Source organism: Rhipicephalus microplus, chromosome 10 (genome assembly GCF_043290135.1).
Source record: "Rhipicephalus microplus isolate Deutch F79 chromosome 10, USDA_Rmic, whole genome shotgun sequence".
NCBI lineage: Eukaryota > Metazoa > Arthropoda > Arachnida > Ixodida > Ixodidae > Rhipicephalus > Rhipicephalus microplus.
Window position 1 is genome coordinate 22972397 of NC_134709.1, and position 13077 is coordinate 22985473.

General features: G+C 43.0%; 1 protein-coding gene across 1 annotated transcript; it reads right to left on the reverse strand.

Annotated features, from left to right (window-relative positions):
• Positions 1 to 301: 301 nt before the first annotated feature.
• On the reverse strand, positions 302 to 12959 carry LOC142774624 (cysteine protease ATG4C-like). Its single transcript, XM_075875206.1, has 5 exons — positions 12044 to 12959; positions 4230 to 4648; positions 2838 to 2914; positions 1283 to 1402; positions 302 to 629 (listed from the first exon to the last, which is right to left on the reverse strand). The coding sequence occupies exons 1-5, from the start codon at positions 12811 to 12813 to the stop codon at positions 456 to 458; spliced, it is 1560 nt and encodes a 519-aa protein (XP_075731321.1). The 5' UTR covers positions 12814 to 12959; the 3' UTR covers positions 302 to 455.
• Between the last annotated feature and the right edge of the window lie 118 nt (positions 12960 to 13077).

A 13077-nucleotide genomic window follows, 5' to 3' on the forward strand; every position in this document is an offset into this window, starting at 1 on the left:
CATTGGATTACACAGGTGCTTTTTTTTATTGTAGTGTATCCAAAACATAATCCTGGTTAAGAACACCTGACAATGCCGTTTGGATATCCGAGTAATCACGCATGGTCACACAATGTGATAACAGTATTAAGCAATGTAAAAATGGGCAAAAAAAAGTTCGAAATATCATGTCTGGAGGTTATGGAGGCGCACATGTACGCAGTACCATACAGTACAACCAGACAATCACATAAGATGTCTAGCATAATAACAGAAGTTCTTACAAGGAAGGCCTAAATTTTTATATAATACATGCTATAGAGGGGATAATATTAGATACAGAGGTCACATGATGTGTGGTTTTGTTTTATTGATAGACAAACCCATATTTACGGTCGGCATTTTTTCAGCCGAGATGGCAGCAAATGGGATGAGCAGGCACTGGGCAAACGATAGAATTTAGTCCAAATCAATGCTCAGAGTATGATGTACTCTTCGGAGTGCCGGTGGTCCAGGCTCTCCCTTGGGCCCTGAAGGTAATGGGCAAAGTTCGTCCCGCCAGCTTCCGATGTGTCCGTGTGATCTGCGCAGCTACCTTCGGACACGAGGAAGACTGGGTACTCATGCCGCGACTCCGTCGGCACAGCCAACTGAAAGGATTGAGAGAGAGCGAAAACTGGATCGTAACTACGTCGTGCATAACATTAAGACACCGTACTACACTCAAATTTCAATGTAACAAACACGGATATAATGAAACATCGCTTATAATGCAATAGATATAATGTTAGGAATACATCTTCATAACAAATTTTCGGGCATAATGAACTTATTTTGAGTTGAGTGGGTTGTTTGTTTGGTTTATGAATAAATGTGGCATGACTGACTGTGCAACAAGTAGATCATTTTTGTTGTAATTACAATTATTGGCTGCAAAATACACCCATAATTTATTTTAAAACTTCCACTTGCTTTAAATAGCCCAACATTGGCATAAAATTGTGCAAATTTCACACACTTATACACAGTCAACGAAGCAAAAGGTTGTACTCCGACTATGTAAATAGTACGCAGGTCTGCTAATGTACATCTTTTTAAAGCTGTTTTCACGCATTACTAGTTCAATGCCAAAAAGCTGTAAAAAAAAGGGATATGTGGCACAGCGTCGAGATAGATGCTGGCATGGTCCTCTATGCTGGACCGAAAATTACGCATAATATATTGCATAAACTTAGGCAAAGGTAATTGTATCTTGAAAAGTGCCAACTTGAGAATACCATCAAGGAAACATAGCTTCACTCACCTGCTTGGCATCCTTTACAAAATGATCAAACTCGTCCTCCGTTTTGCAGTAGAAACCCATTGTGCAGCTTGGATCCATCTTGTAAAAGGACATCTTGCGTGGCCACGAACAGTGAAAGGACTGCGACAGAGAAAAAAAATCTCAATACGAAGCTATGAGGTGCAAGGTTGCAGACATACTACTGTATTCTTGTACATGTTAAGCATTAGTTTAGCATTGACGCCAACACGGCCATCAAAATCAGTGAATGGGAGGCTACTCCCAATTTGAAGGAATGTTTGACATACTAAGTTCAACATCCCAGAAAAACAGCTGACCCGCAGGTCGCGGGATCGAATCCCCGTTGCTGCAGCAGCTGCAATTTTGATCGAGGCAAAAATGCTGTAAGCCTGTGGGCTCAGATTTGAGTGCACGTTAAAGAACCCTAGGTGGTTGAAAATTCCGGAGCCCTTCGCTACGGTGTCGCTCATAATCATATGGTGGTTTTAGGACATTATAGCTCACATGTCATATCATCTCAGAGAAACAGTGACATAATCGGAGATACCACAGTTCGAATTGCAGAATTCATTATTCACAATGATAACTCGGATCGTGTTTTTTTTTTCAAGCTGCTCTTACTGCTTTTGTGTGTTGTTTGCAGTGAGCTGGAAGTTGATTTTGCTTTGACTATACTACTTGGACTTGTATCGCACAGGCTAAACTATAAATGTTTATGATTAAATGTTCTCTGCCCTTGTAGGCACTTTAGGAAGGGTAACCGCTTGTACCACCAGCGCCGTTGGACCACTGGTGACCGTAGCAGCCTCGTAAGAGGCCTTGGAAAATGTCTAATTCATTATTAGTAGAAAGCTAGGCACCACGTAAGTTTGTGAAATCTATTTAAACACAATCGAGCTAACTATTGGCCCATAATGGGTAGAGCGAAACACAAAATAGGGGCTAAAGAGGGTAACTGAAACACCCGCCACGATGGTCCAGTGGTTGCGGTGCTCGACTGCTCACCCACAGGTTGCGGAACGGGATCCCAGCGGCGGCCACCACTCTTTTGATGAAAGCAAAACTGCTCATGACCCATGTAATTAGATTTAGATGCATGTTACCATGCAGTCGAAATTTCCGGAGCCTTCCACTACGGCGTCTCCTAATCATGTCGTGGTTTTGGGACGTTAAACCCAGTGGATCGTTATTATAAAAGGTAATCAAATCTTTCTGAAGTTTTTGATGTGTAGAAAGCTCCCGGACTAGTTGAGATACAAAGGCTCATTATAACAGTGATGTGTACACGTTAACCTCGTTTCCAACAAATCCTTCTTTGAGCTCTTCCTCATTGTTGCTTTCGAAAGAGATTTTAGTTCACTTATTCCTTGTACTGGCGTGAGCTAATGGACGTTTCAAACAATTCAATGAAATTTTCCATCTCTCGATGTTCCGATTGACAAGAGTCAATACCATCTGAGTTTAACTGCATCCAACCGTATAACTGGTTCACAAAGGTTACAATACAGAGTGCACATGAAACTCAGTGTTAAAGAATATGCAAGGTTTTACGTACATCTAGGGAAAAATCGCATGTGCCTACATCCACTGCTTCTTGAACATAGTGAGGGTCCAGGTAGATCACCTTTTCACCTGAAATAATGCAAAGAAAATTCATGTTTTGATAAGCAGCAACATTATACTTATGTCTTCAAAGAGTCAAACCTAAACCCCCTTGCTTAGCACTAAGGGGCAGTGCCATCGCTTTTGAAGCAGTACAGCGAGTGCCACGCCAGCATCCCCTCCCCCCATAACCAGAGATCTTTAATCGTACCAGATGCGAAACTGCGCTGCCAAATCCATATGTGCCGATCAAGAAGCTTTTGAAGGGCAGCAAACTGATGCGCCCAACTGGGAGTGATGAAATAAATAGCCGCACACTGTGCCTAATCACTGAGGTCTTGGCTATCAGTGTTCAAGTTGCCATAACAAGAACTAGGAAAAGTATTTTTGGGAGAAGACAAGGAGTATTATGGCTGCATTATTTTCTCTTATTTGTAAGCTACAAACAAACACACTGCTCCCTTCGTAAATGTGGCACTGCTTGCAGGCTCCAGCTACACTATGCCAAAATGCCCTTTACTAGGCGGTTTTTACACCTACAGGTGGCATCACAAAGAGCAAACCTCTATAATTCTCGCCAATGGTGTACCTTAATTATGAAACATGTGCCTATAAACCCCCCGAGAACGATTGGTAGTTATGACGCTCCAACGTTGACACAAAAGTTGCGGCATCGAATCCTGGCCATGGAGGCAACATTCAGATGAAGGTGAAATGCTAGAGGTTCGTGCACCTAGATTTAGGTGCAGCTTAAGAAAACCTGAGCTGGTCGAAATTTCTGGAGCCCTTCAGTGACGTGTCTCTCGTAACCATATTGTGGTTTTAGGACGCAAAACCTCAGCGATCACCAAAGCAGTAGTCTTCGATGCCTTATCAAATGCAAACATTGACAGTCGGCGGCATCGGTATGAGTGATGCAAAGCATCATTATCACAGAACATTACCATGACAGAACAGACTGCCAAAAATTTGTGACATTATCATGAAATTACAAATAGCCCGAATGGGACGTTATAATGACACGACATTATCGCACGACGTCACCGCTTGGTCAATGTTAGGCCAATCACGAAAGCTGTGCAATACCGCATTAAATGTATACAGCTCTCGAAGAGGGGCATGAAAGGATTTATTAACACAAGAAAAAAAGAAACCCTCATCCTTTCACCTTCAATTTGTTTTGGGCGAATGCATGAGACTCTGCGAGTATTTATATTCTACGCGTTTGACAACTTGTATGATTAAAAAACTCTGTGCATAACTGACTGTGGCATGCAAGTGCTGAGACTGCTTCAGCACTCCTCACATTCTTTTTTTTTTTCCTCTCATTCCAATACGAACATACCCTGCCATCCTAGAAAGTAGAGCGAGTGGCGCGGTCGGCCTCCTATGACACCTATGCAGTTGGGGTGTGAGAGCATGCCCTTGACGCACGGGATGTATGTGGTGTTCAACTGTTCACCACCCAGGCGCACGGGCACTAGGACGATGAGAGAGCGCCACAGCAGTGTCCCATTGGACCTGGTGTCCCTGCACAGGGCCCGCACGTCCTCCAGGTAGATGGTGCAGTCCTGGGCGACGTAGATGCGCAGGTCTGACAGCCGCTGATCCGTCTGGCGGGCACCCTCCAGGGCCTCCTTGAGGATGTACGCGGCGCTGGATGGACCGTACCAGTCGCCCGCCTGTTTGCCGCTCTCGTAGCCCATCTGCACCAGCTTGTGCAGCGAGAAGGGGCTCGCGTCGGCCATCTGGTCACCAAACCACCTGCTCAAAGTGCACAAACCATCATCACAATGATTTTTGGAAACGTAAAACGAAAATTAATTTGCAGCTTAATCTTCCTACTGAGAAATTGTCGTATGGCACAAAAGCATTACTTCTAACTGTATCTCTTAACTAGCAGATGGCAACAGTGGTCGACACTAGCCAGCATAAGCCATAACTTTATTTTATTTTATTCTATTTATTTCTACATACTGCAGCCTCAATGAGGCTATTGCAGGGGCGGGAAATAATAAAAACAACAAGAACAAATCAACATTAATGAGCAGGCTTCCGAAAATTCTTGAAGTGAAGTCTTTCACCCACACATGTCAGTGTGGGTGAAAGAAGTTGCAATGTTAAGGGCATGCTAATGTCTCGTAGACAAAGGTCTGGAAAATTTGAGATATGACACTCTACACAGACTAACATTCTTAAAACCGTAGTCAAAAGTCAATGGGCATGAACGTCTGGTGAATGACATAACTGCCGTGGAAAAGTTAATATTCATTTGCCAAGATTTGGACCACCTACAACAATCAGAAAATGAATCGTTGAGAGTAACATGATCCAGTGGCGCTTTAACAGCATGATAGAGGACGCAGTCATCTGAAAAAAAAGGCATATTTTCACAGAAGCCTGCAAAGGGAGGTCATTCATGTAAAGTAGGAATAAGAGGGGTCCTAACACAGAACCCTGGGGAACTCCTGATGAAACCGGCATCGAAGGCGAGTTAGTAGAATCGAAGCAACCATATTGTGAATGCTGCAAAAGAAAGTCGGATATCCAGCCAACCAATGATGCATTTTCCAGTATGACAAACAATTTGTACAATAGTTTAGGATGAGATACAGTGTCAGAGGCCTTGGTAAAATCAATAAATATGGTATCAACATGGTCACACATGTCTAAAGAGCTGCTGATGTCACGAACAAATTCTGTCAGTTGAGTAATGGTGCTAAAACCATGTCTGAATCCGTGCTGAAAAAGTGCCCAAAATATTGTTCGTTTCAAGGAATTCCATGATATGTTTGAAAATAATATGTTCTAGCATTTTACAAGAATGTGGTGTTAAAGAGATGGATCTATAATTGTTTAATAATTTAACATTACCTGATTTAAATAAGGGAAAGATGGAAGCACATTTACATAAGGATAGAAGTGTCGCTGACGAAAGAGATTTCTTAAAAATAAGTGTAAGATATCTGCTACACCAAAGAGCGTATCTAACTAGGAAAGCTGTCGGGATGCCATTGGGACCGCATGATTTTTTTGGTGTCCAAGTTTAAAACGAGATTGAGTACGCCCTCAAGTGACACTGACACATTGTCAATTCCAGGATGAATTTCAAAATGAAAAGCAGAAATGTCCGAGCTGTCAGTGGCACAGACTGAGTGGAAGTAGGTGTTAAACGCTGAAGCGATTATCTCTGGATCAGAAACTGCAACATTGTTAATTGTCATTGTGTGTGATGAAGAACCAAATGGTAGAATAGCCTTCCAGAATTTATGGGGATTTGCTTTCATTAGCATCGGCAAGGTAACTTTGTAATAATGTCCTTTAGCAGCCTCCATTTTAGCAGATAGTTCTTTTTTAGCGCTAATGAACTGTTGAAGCTTTGTCGAGTCACCAGAGCACTTTGATCGACATAGTCTGGCCACTCGACATGACAAATGTAAGATATCCCTAGTCATCCAGGGTAGGTCAGTGTTAGTTTTCTTTGTTTTCAGAGGAATAAAACTATTGATACACTTACTGACAAGGCTTTCTCTTGAAAAAAAAAAAAAAAAAAGATAATGTATTGACATCGCTGGTTGTGCTTTTCAGCTCAAATTCTTGAAAAGAGTCGTAAAGGGCAATGGTAATTGCTTGATCATCAGTGCAATTAAAATCACAAAACGTGCAGTAAGTGTAACGGCATTTCGGGACGACACCAGGAACTGAGAACAATACAGCGTTATGATCGGATATGGCATCAATATTATCACACTCAAAACCAGACATAGCTAAGGATGTAGTGAGGAAAACCACATCAAAGACAGCACCATTATGAGTTGATTGCTTAAAGATTTGGTGAAGGCCACATGACAACGAAATGTTGAGTAGCTCTCTTCCAATGGATACTTCGTGTTCAGTGGCTGTCATAGATGACCATTAAAATCACCCATGCAAATAAGGTTAGATGTTGAAGTAACGTAGCTTTGGATAAATTGGTCGATGTTGTGTAAATGTTTGATATCAGAACCAGGCAGGCAGTAAACCAGCTGTTGCTGAATTAAGCCAACTGTTGCCTACAATAGCAGTTATTTATCCAGAACTAGTCTACATTAGCAACAGTTTAGCTAAAACTTATACTGCTGTCACATGGTGCACATGATTAGGTTCTATCCAGATAGAATTTAAAAACACTGATCGGCTTCTTGAAGCAGTTTGCTTAAAAGAGCCAATCACAATCTCGAAATTCGATACGTATCAGGCACAGCTGCGATCAAAACTGACTGTGCGACACTGGTATTAGGCAATGCAAGCCATTTTTAGCCGACACCAGTCCATACTACAATGGTAAGTCGCTTACAGCTTTAGTGGACTATTTTCAGTGCCAAATGTGTTCATTTTGCCTTCGTGCTGTAGGAAACACACACACTTTCCCAAAGAATGCTTGAATATTAAAGGGGCCGCGCAATATTCAATCTATATTTAGTAACACTCATTTGAAATTCTAGCATTCTTGTGCTCCTAAAATGACAATGCTAAAATGACACTGGCCGCCATAAGTACTAACATGATGATGGCGTCTCAAGACACTTGAAATCGTAAATGTATTATTAACTTTTACTTGTGCTAATACACTTATAAAAGAGCTAGGGCGTAACAAAAAATATTACATCAATTTTTTAGCTCACCAGTAGTGTTCAAGTCTAAAAGTTACTGCATTCTGACCCGGTGGAGGAAAGTTGGAGGTGTCTGAACGACGCCCACACCAGCTTGTAGCAGTTTCTATAAGATAGTGCACTCACCTGGACCACTTTGGTTCAGGGCACAATGCAGCAGCTCGGAAAGGCTGGCATATGACGCTTCAGCCCTCAAAAGTCAGATGGTGGACACGGTTTATTTGCGCGAATTCTTAACGGCGCGGCAATTAAAATGGTATCACCCTTTGAACCGTACCAAACGTATCTCAGCAGGCTTCGCTGAATTGCCATCTTTTACCAACGACAGAGACTTTTGATTGGCTGAATAAGTTGATAAGGGCTGAAGACTTGAGGGAAACACAGGCGGGGAAATTGAATTATGCTTTTAAAGCCATTAAATGGAACCGGTGGATGAAACAAATCAAAGCATATAATTGAATGAAAGACCAGTATTCCAAAGACACATACAGTTGAAAAGTTTCTGAAAACGTTTCACAACCCCTTTAAATATAACATGAACTGAAGTGGCATTGCACAATGCATCACTGGTGTGAATTATGACATCTGTTACACCCTATTCACTTTTTCATCACTAAAGGTTGACTACATTTAATTCTTAGAAAGCTGCAGAGTAAAATTTACAGCTTTCTTTTACTCGGCCACAATAAAGGGTATGGCATAGAGAGACCAGCACTGGTGCAAAATGTTAGCTTCTCATAACGGGGTATATTAAAATTGTGAAGTTTTCACATTGAATCTAGTATGATTACTCATGAACTTGGTATATAAAATTTAAAAACAAATATTTAAGCAAAGTAAAAGGTTCTGTGGAAGATGAACCATAGTACAACTACTATGCTGTGGATGTAACTGATCTACAACATGGTTTGACAAACCTGGCCTGCAAGTAAGTGCGTGAATATTTCCTCATTCATGTTACGGTACCAAAATGCAATGTTTCCATTGTTTCAAATGAGTTCTATTCATTAATAGAGCATATTAACATACCATTCCTACCTGCTTTCTTTTCATCAAGCCCAGGGGCCTCTATGTAGTTGATATTTATGCTAAAAACTAACAAACAAAAAGAACAAAAAACACTGACAGCAGGAGTTGTTCTCCACATGGCCCAACAACGGTGACGCGAACAGCTGACACAACACAAGTGTTTTGTTTGGCGAATACAGGAAGCACCCGTAATCTCCTGCCTTCTCATGGTGGTCACGCAGATAATGGCTCGCTCTTCCTAGAATGCACGGCAAGACAAAAAGCACTCAATGACAAGCCTATTGCTATGGTCTATATCTGAAGATAGTTGAGGTACAGATGCTTTGATATACTGTATAGACCAGTACATCCAAGATTTACAGTGGGGTGAAGGAATTTGGAGCATTAAATTCATTGCAGACAATGTTAACCAGTTTTTTTGACACACTGAGGACGTCGGCAGGGTTGTCAAACAAAGGTAAACGGCAGTTTTTGTGGCAAACTTTTTTTTTTAATTTTACAATCAGGACATGTTAGTGGTATGAGAGTCCTAACTGCAATTAATGGCATGTGTTATTATACAGAGCTTGCAAAAACCATGAGAGCGACACTAAATAAATGAACTTTATATTTAGGCTATATGTACATTTCTTGCCCACAATTCAATTACCAAATTTAGTCTTCGGCACTTAAAGTAAAATTTGGTGTTCCTTTACCGATAAACAGCCATGTGGACTTTAACGGACTGTAAAAATACATGGCCTGGAGTTGCAACAAGCAGCTACCTAGCTTTTGCTTTTTTTGCGCTTCTTGTTATAGTAAGAAAACATTTTCTTGGTACTGTACTAGCATATTTGACTAACACAACTTCATTTACTTTTATGAAAAAATGGCTTTAAGTTGAATCAATGATAGCTTGGAGCTTGAATAATGTAAATGTCACCATTGAAGGTGAAAAAAAAAAATTATGCAGCACCACAGTACCAGTTTCCACGATTGTAGCGTGTCCTAGGACTGTGTCTTGAATCAATCATGTTCAATCCAAATAAATAAGATGAACAAAATTACCAGAAAAGTTGATAAGATGAAAGAATGAAGTGACTGAACACTATTATGGCCCTTAATATTAATTTTGTGTAGTACTACCATACTCAACTAATTACAGAAAGATTAACACTTTCATATTATTTCTCCGCAAACAAAAATGCAGTTGGGTAATGTTTCTTGGAACTAGCACACAATCATTTCAGCTTTTGATCTAGTTTTTTTTTTTTTTAAATATAACCGAAGCATGGTTTAATTTGTGCGTGGGCCCACGTGCCATTACAGGTGGCTGTCGCTAATATGAAGTGATGTAGTATTTACTTTTCATAACCCTCTGACAGTGTTACAATTGTAAAAACTTGTATAACATAGCGGTACTTCCATGCACTTTGTTCCATGAGCAAATTTAGCCGAAATACCTTGAGCATCAAAGAATGAGCCCCAATGGCTAACATCAGGAGTACACTCAAACCCCAGATATAATGAAGCTGGATATAACGAAATAAACAAAAAATAGTCGTGCAATAAATATAGTGCTCGGAACAGACCTTTACAACAAATTTTTGGATATCACGAACTTATTTTCATGTAAGATGCAACTTTGTTATAATGAGGTTTAAGAGTGATTGTTTATGCACACTCAATTCTTAAATGAATCTTGTAAGCAGTTTGTAAAAGATGGGACAGAAAGGGACAAGTAGGCTCGAGGACAAGCATTCATCTCATTTACTTCTCTCAGTATCAATTTTCTTTGTCTTATTTATCTTGCTCATAGGTAACAAACTGTGCACTTCTCTTGCATCAAAGTTTAGCAGTACACAACAGTGTTGCAAGTATTGAACACGGTGCTTGCGTGTACGAGCAAAGCACACACACGTACGCCATAAATATGTGAGCAGCTGTGTGCTGTACAATCACAATTCCTGAACAGAAGCACTCTATTATGACTTCGCGAGTTTCTTCCAGAAACATGCCTCTAAACAAAAGCCAGTACACAAAGTCAGAGCCTGTTGTAATGCACAGTCACTAGAACATGTTAATGAGGTACCACAACTAATAAAGACACAAGGCAGGAAGGACCAGTGTACAGCATTGTGCATGCCCCGCCGCGGTGGTCTAGTGGCTAAGGTACTCGGCTGTGGACCCGCAGGTCGCGGGATCGAATCCCGGCTGCGGCGGCTGCATTTCCGATGGAGGCGGAAATGTTGTAGGCTCGTGTGCTCAGATTGGGGTGCACGTTAAGAACCCCAGGTGGCCGAAATTTCCGGAGTTCTCCACTACGGCGTCACTCATAATCATATGGTGGTCTTGGGACGTTAAACCCCACGTATCAATCAATCATAAGTGTGCATTTCTTCTTTTTGTGCCACCCCATAACAATGTTCAGCGAGGAGCAACTCTCCCAAATGTCGCTTATTTATTAACACTGAGAGGTTGTTACAGCGTACCGATAAAGCGTCGGGCTTGCATGGAACACGCGGCACTGCCACAGCGAAAGCCGGAAGAGCAGCATTCTGTGAGTCCATTGTTAATGCCCTTGTGGTGAATGAGGCAAATGCAGCTGCAAGGTATCCATTATGCCATACATTATAATTATTCGAAGGTTGCCCACTACGCTACTAACTATAATTGTGCAGAGTAGTGCAAGTACCACTATGCGTCTATAACACATTATACTTTGTTAATGCTGTAGCTTAAGATTTATGACTGAGCTCTTTGTAACGGACGAGAAGCTTTAAACCACACACTCGTAATTCAATTTGCCTCATGTGACGCTTGGTCATTATTTTACTCTTCTAACATGCTACGATAAACTTGTTAACATGATTCTTTGCAAGAAATGATGCCAGTATAAGGTCTTCTTGTGAAAGAGTTTCAAGCAGTATTGTGACCACGTGGAAGAATATTTGGCTGCCATGCAGAGGGCCCATGTTCCAGTACCGGTCATTTCCGATTTCTTCTTTTTTGTTGTTGTTGTTTCTGTGTGTGACTGTGGTTACAGAAAATAGTGGCAGTCAACTATGCCATCAAAATCGGCTGTTTTTATGGTCTCGCAGCAGCTCTTGCTTAATGATGTGCAGTACAGTATTGCAGGTATGAACACAATGGACATACACACGAAGTGGCACACCAACCACGAAACAGAAGAAATTTTGACGGTTTGATATGCCCGTGAGGCTATTGTAGAAAGCACGTGAGCCGCTTCTGGCGACATCAAACCGCACTCTAGCAAGCAAGTGCACATAAAAAACCTCCATACAGCGAATCGGATCGATAAGAAATACTCGGTAAAACGAATCGGGTGCCGATTCCATGCACAACGCACACTAACGTGTCGAAAAGACACACCAACACACAGTGAAATAGCAGAGCAAAATAATCGCATCACATCGCTGCGGAACCGATTCGGAATACCAGCCTTCACGGGTAAGGCTTTCGGAGCGCGCGAACTGACCTGACGACCTGACGGTGGACGTAGTCGGAAGCCTCGGTCTGGTTCCTGCGGTAGCGCCACTGACGGCCCAGTACGTGCGTCACGACGGCTTGCGCGAGCATCATCTGGCTACTGCGAAGCATGCAACCCCAACCGCAGTCGGACGTGATGTCCGTGCCCGGGATGGGCGGGAACTCGCGCCTGTACGTGAACCACAGGCGGCTCGAGAAGTCCTCCAGAAAGAGTTCGTAGCTCGCGAGCCGGCCGTCGTCTTCCTGCGTCGCCGCCGCCTGGCCCCTGGTCGTCCTAGACCCGTGCGCCACGGGGCTCCGGGGTTTCTGCGAGGCCGCGGACGGCCACAGGGGTGCGGAACGCTTCGTCTGTATCTTTCGGTGGTACATGATCCCCAAAAGCCAGATGGCCTCTTCGTCGCTGAAGTTCGCCTTCTTGCGCATCGTCCAGCCGTAGCGAACGTTGTTCCACACCGACATCAACTTAGTCTTGACCTTTTCTGGCGACGGCGGACGCTGTTCTGAAGCTGCGGCCGCGGACGTTGGTACAGGTACCGAAGCGCTGAACAACGACCCGAATGAAGACGACAGCGAGGACGAGATGGACTGCTGCCGCTCGTCCTCGACGAACCTCAGGTCGTCAGAGGAGCTGGTGCGCCGATGTCTTACGACGATCTGGTTGGAGTTGGGCGCGTGGTCGCAGAACGGGAACATCGGCGGTAAGTTGGGCGCCGTGGTCTGTGCCGTGCGCCGGGCGAGTACGTCGGCACCGTTAAACATGGTCGTTCAATCGGCGCGCCGACGCCGATAACGGGAAAACGGCGAAGAACGTTCCGGGCCACTTCCCCAGCTATAAGTCGATCGCACGAACACCGAGCTCGGCCAAGGCGCTGCCTCGTCTGGGGTGTGACATATCAGCAGGTTGACACGAAACACCAACAGCTAAGGTCAGTCAACGAGAATTTCTCGCCTCGTATCTTGTCTAGCGTTTGCTTGGCGGAAATGAGATTCAACCTAGGCACGCTAACTTGCACGAAAGTGACT

Excerpts from the sequence above, each read along its gene's own strand:
- LOC142774624 (XM_075875206.1), bottom strand. The coding sequence starts at position 12,813 with ATGTTTAACGGTGCCGACGTACTCGCCCGGCGCACGGCACAGACCACG. Across the intron at positions 4,649-12,043 it reads GTCCACCGTCAGGTCGTCAG|GTGGTTTGGTGACCAGATGG; the intron begins GTCAGTTCGCGC and ends CACTTTGAGCAG. Across the intron at positions 630-1,282 it reads TTGTAAAGGATGCCAAGCAG|TTGGCTGTGCCGACGGAGTC; the intron begins GTGAGTGAAGCT and ends CAATCCTTTCAG.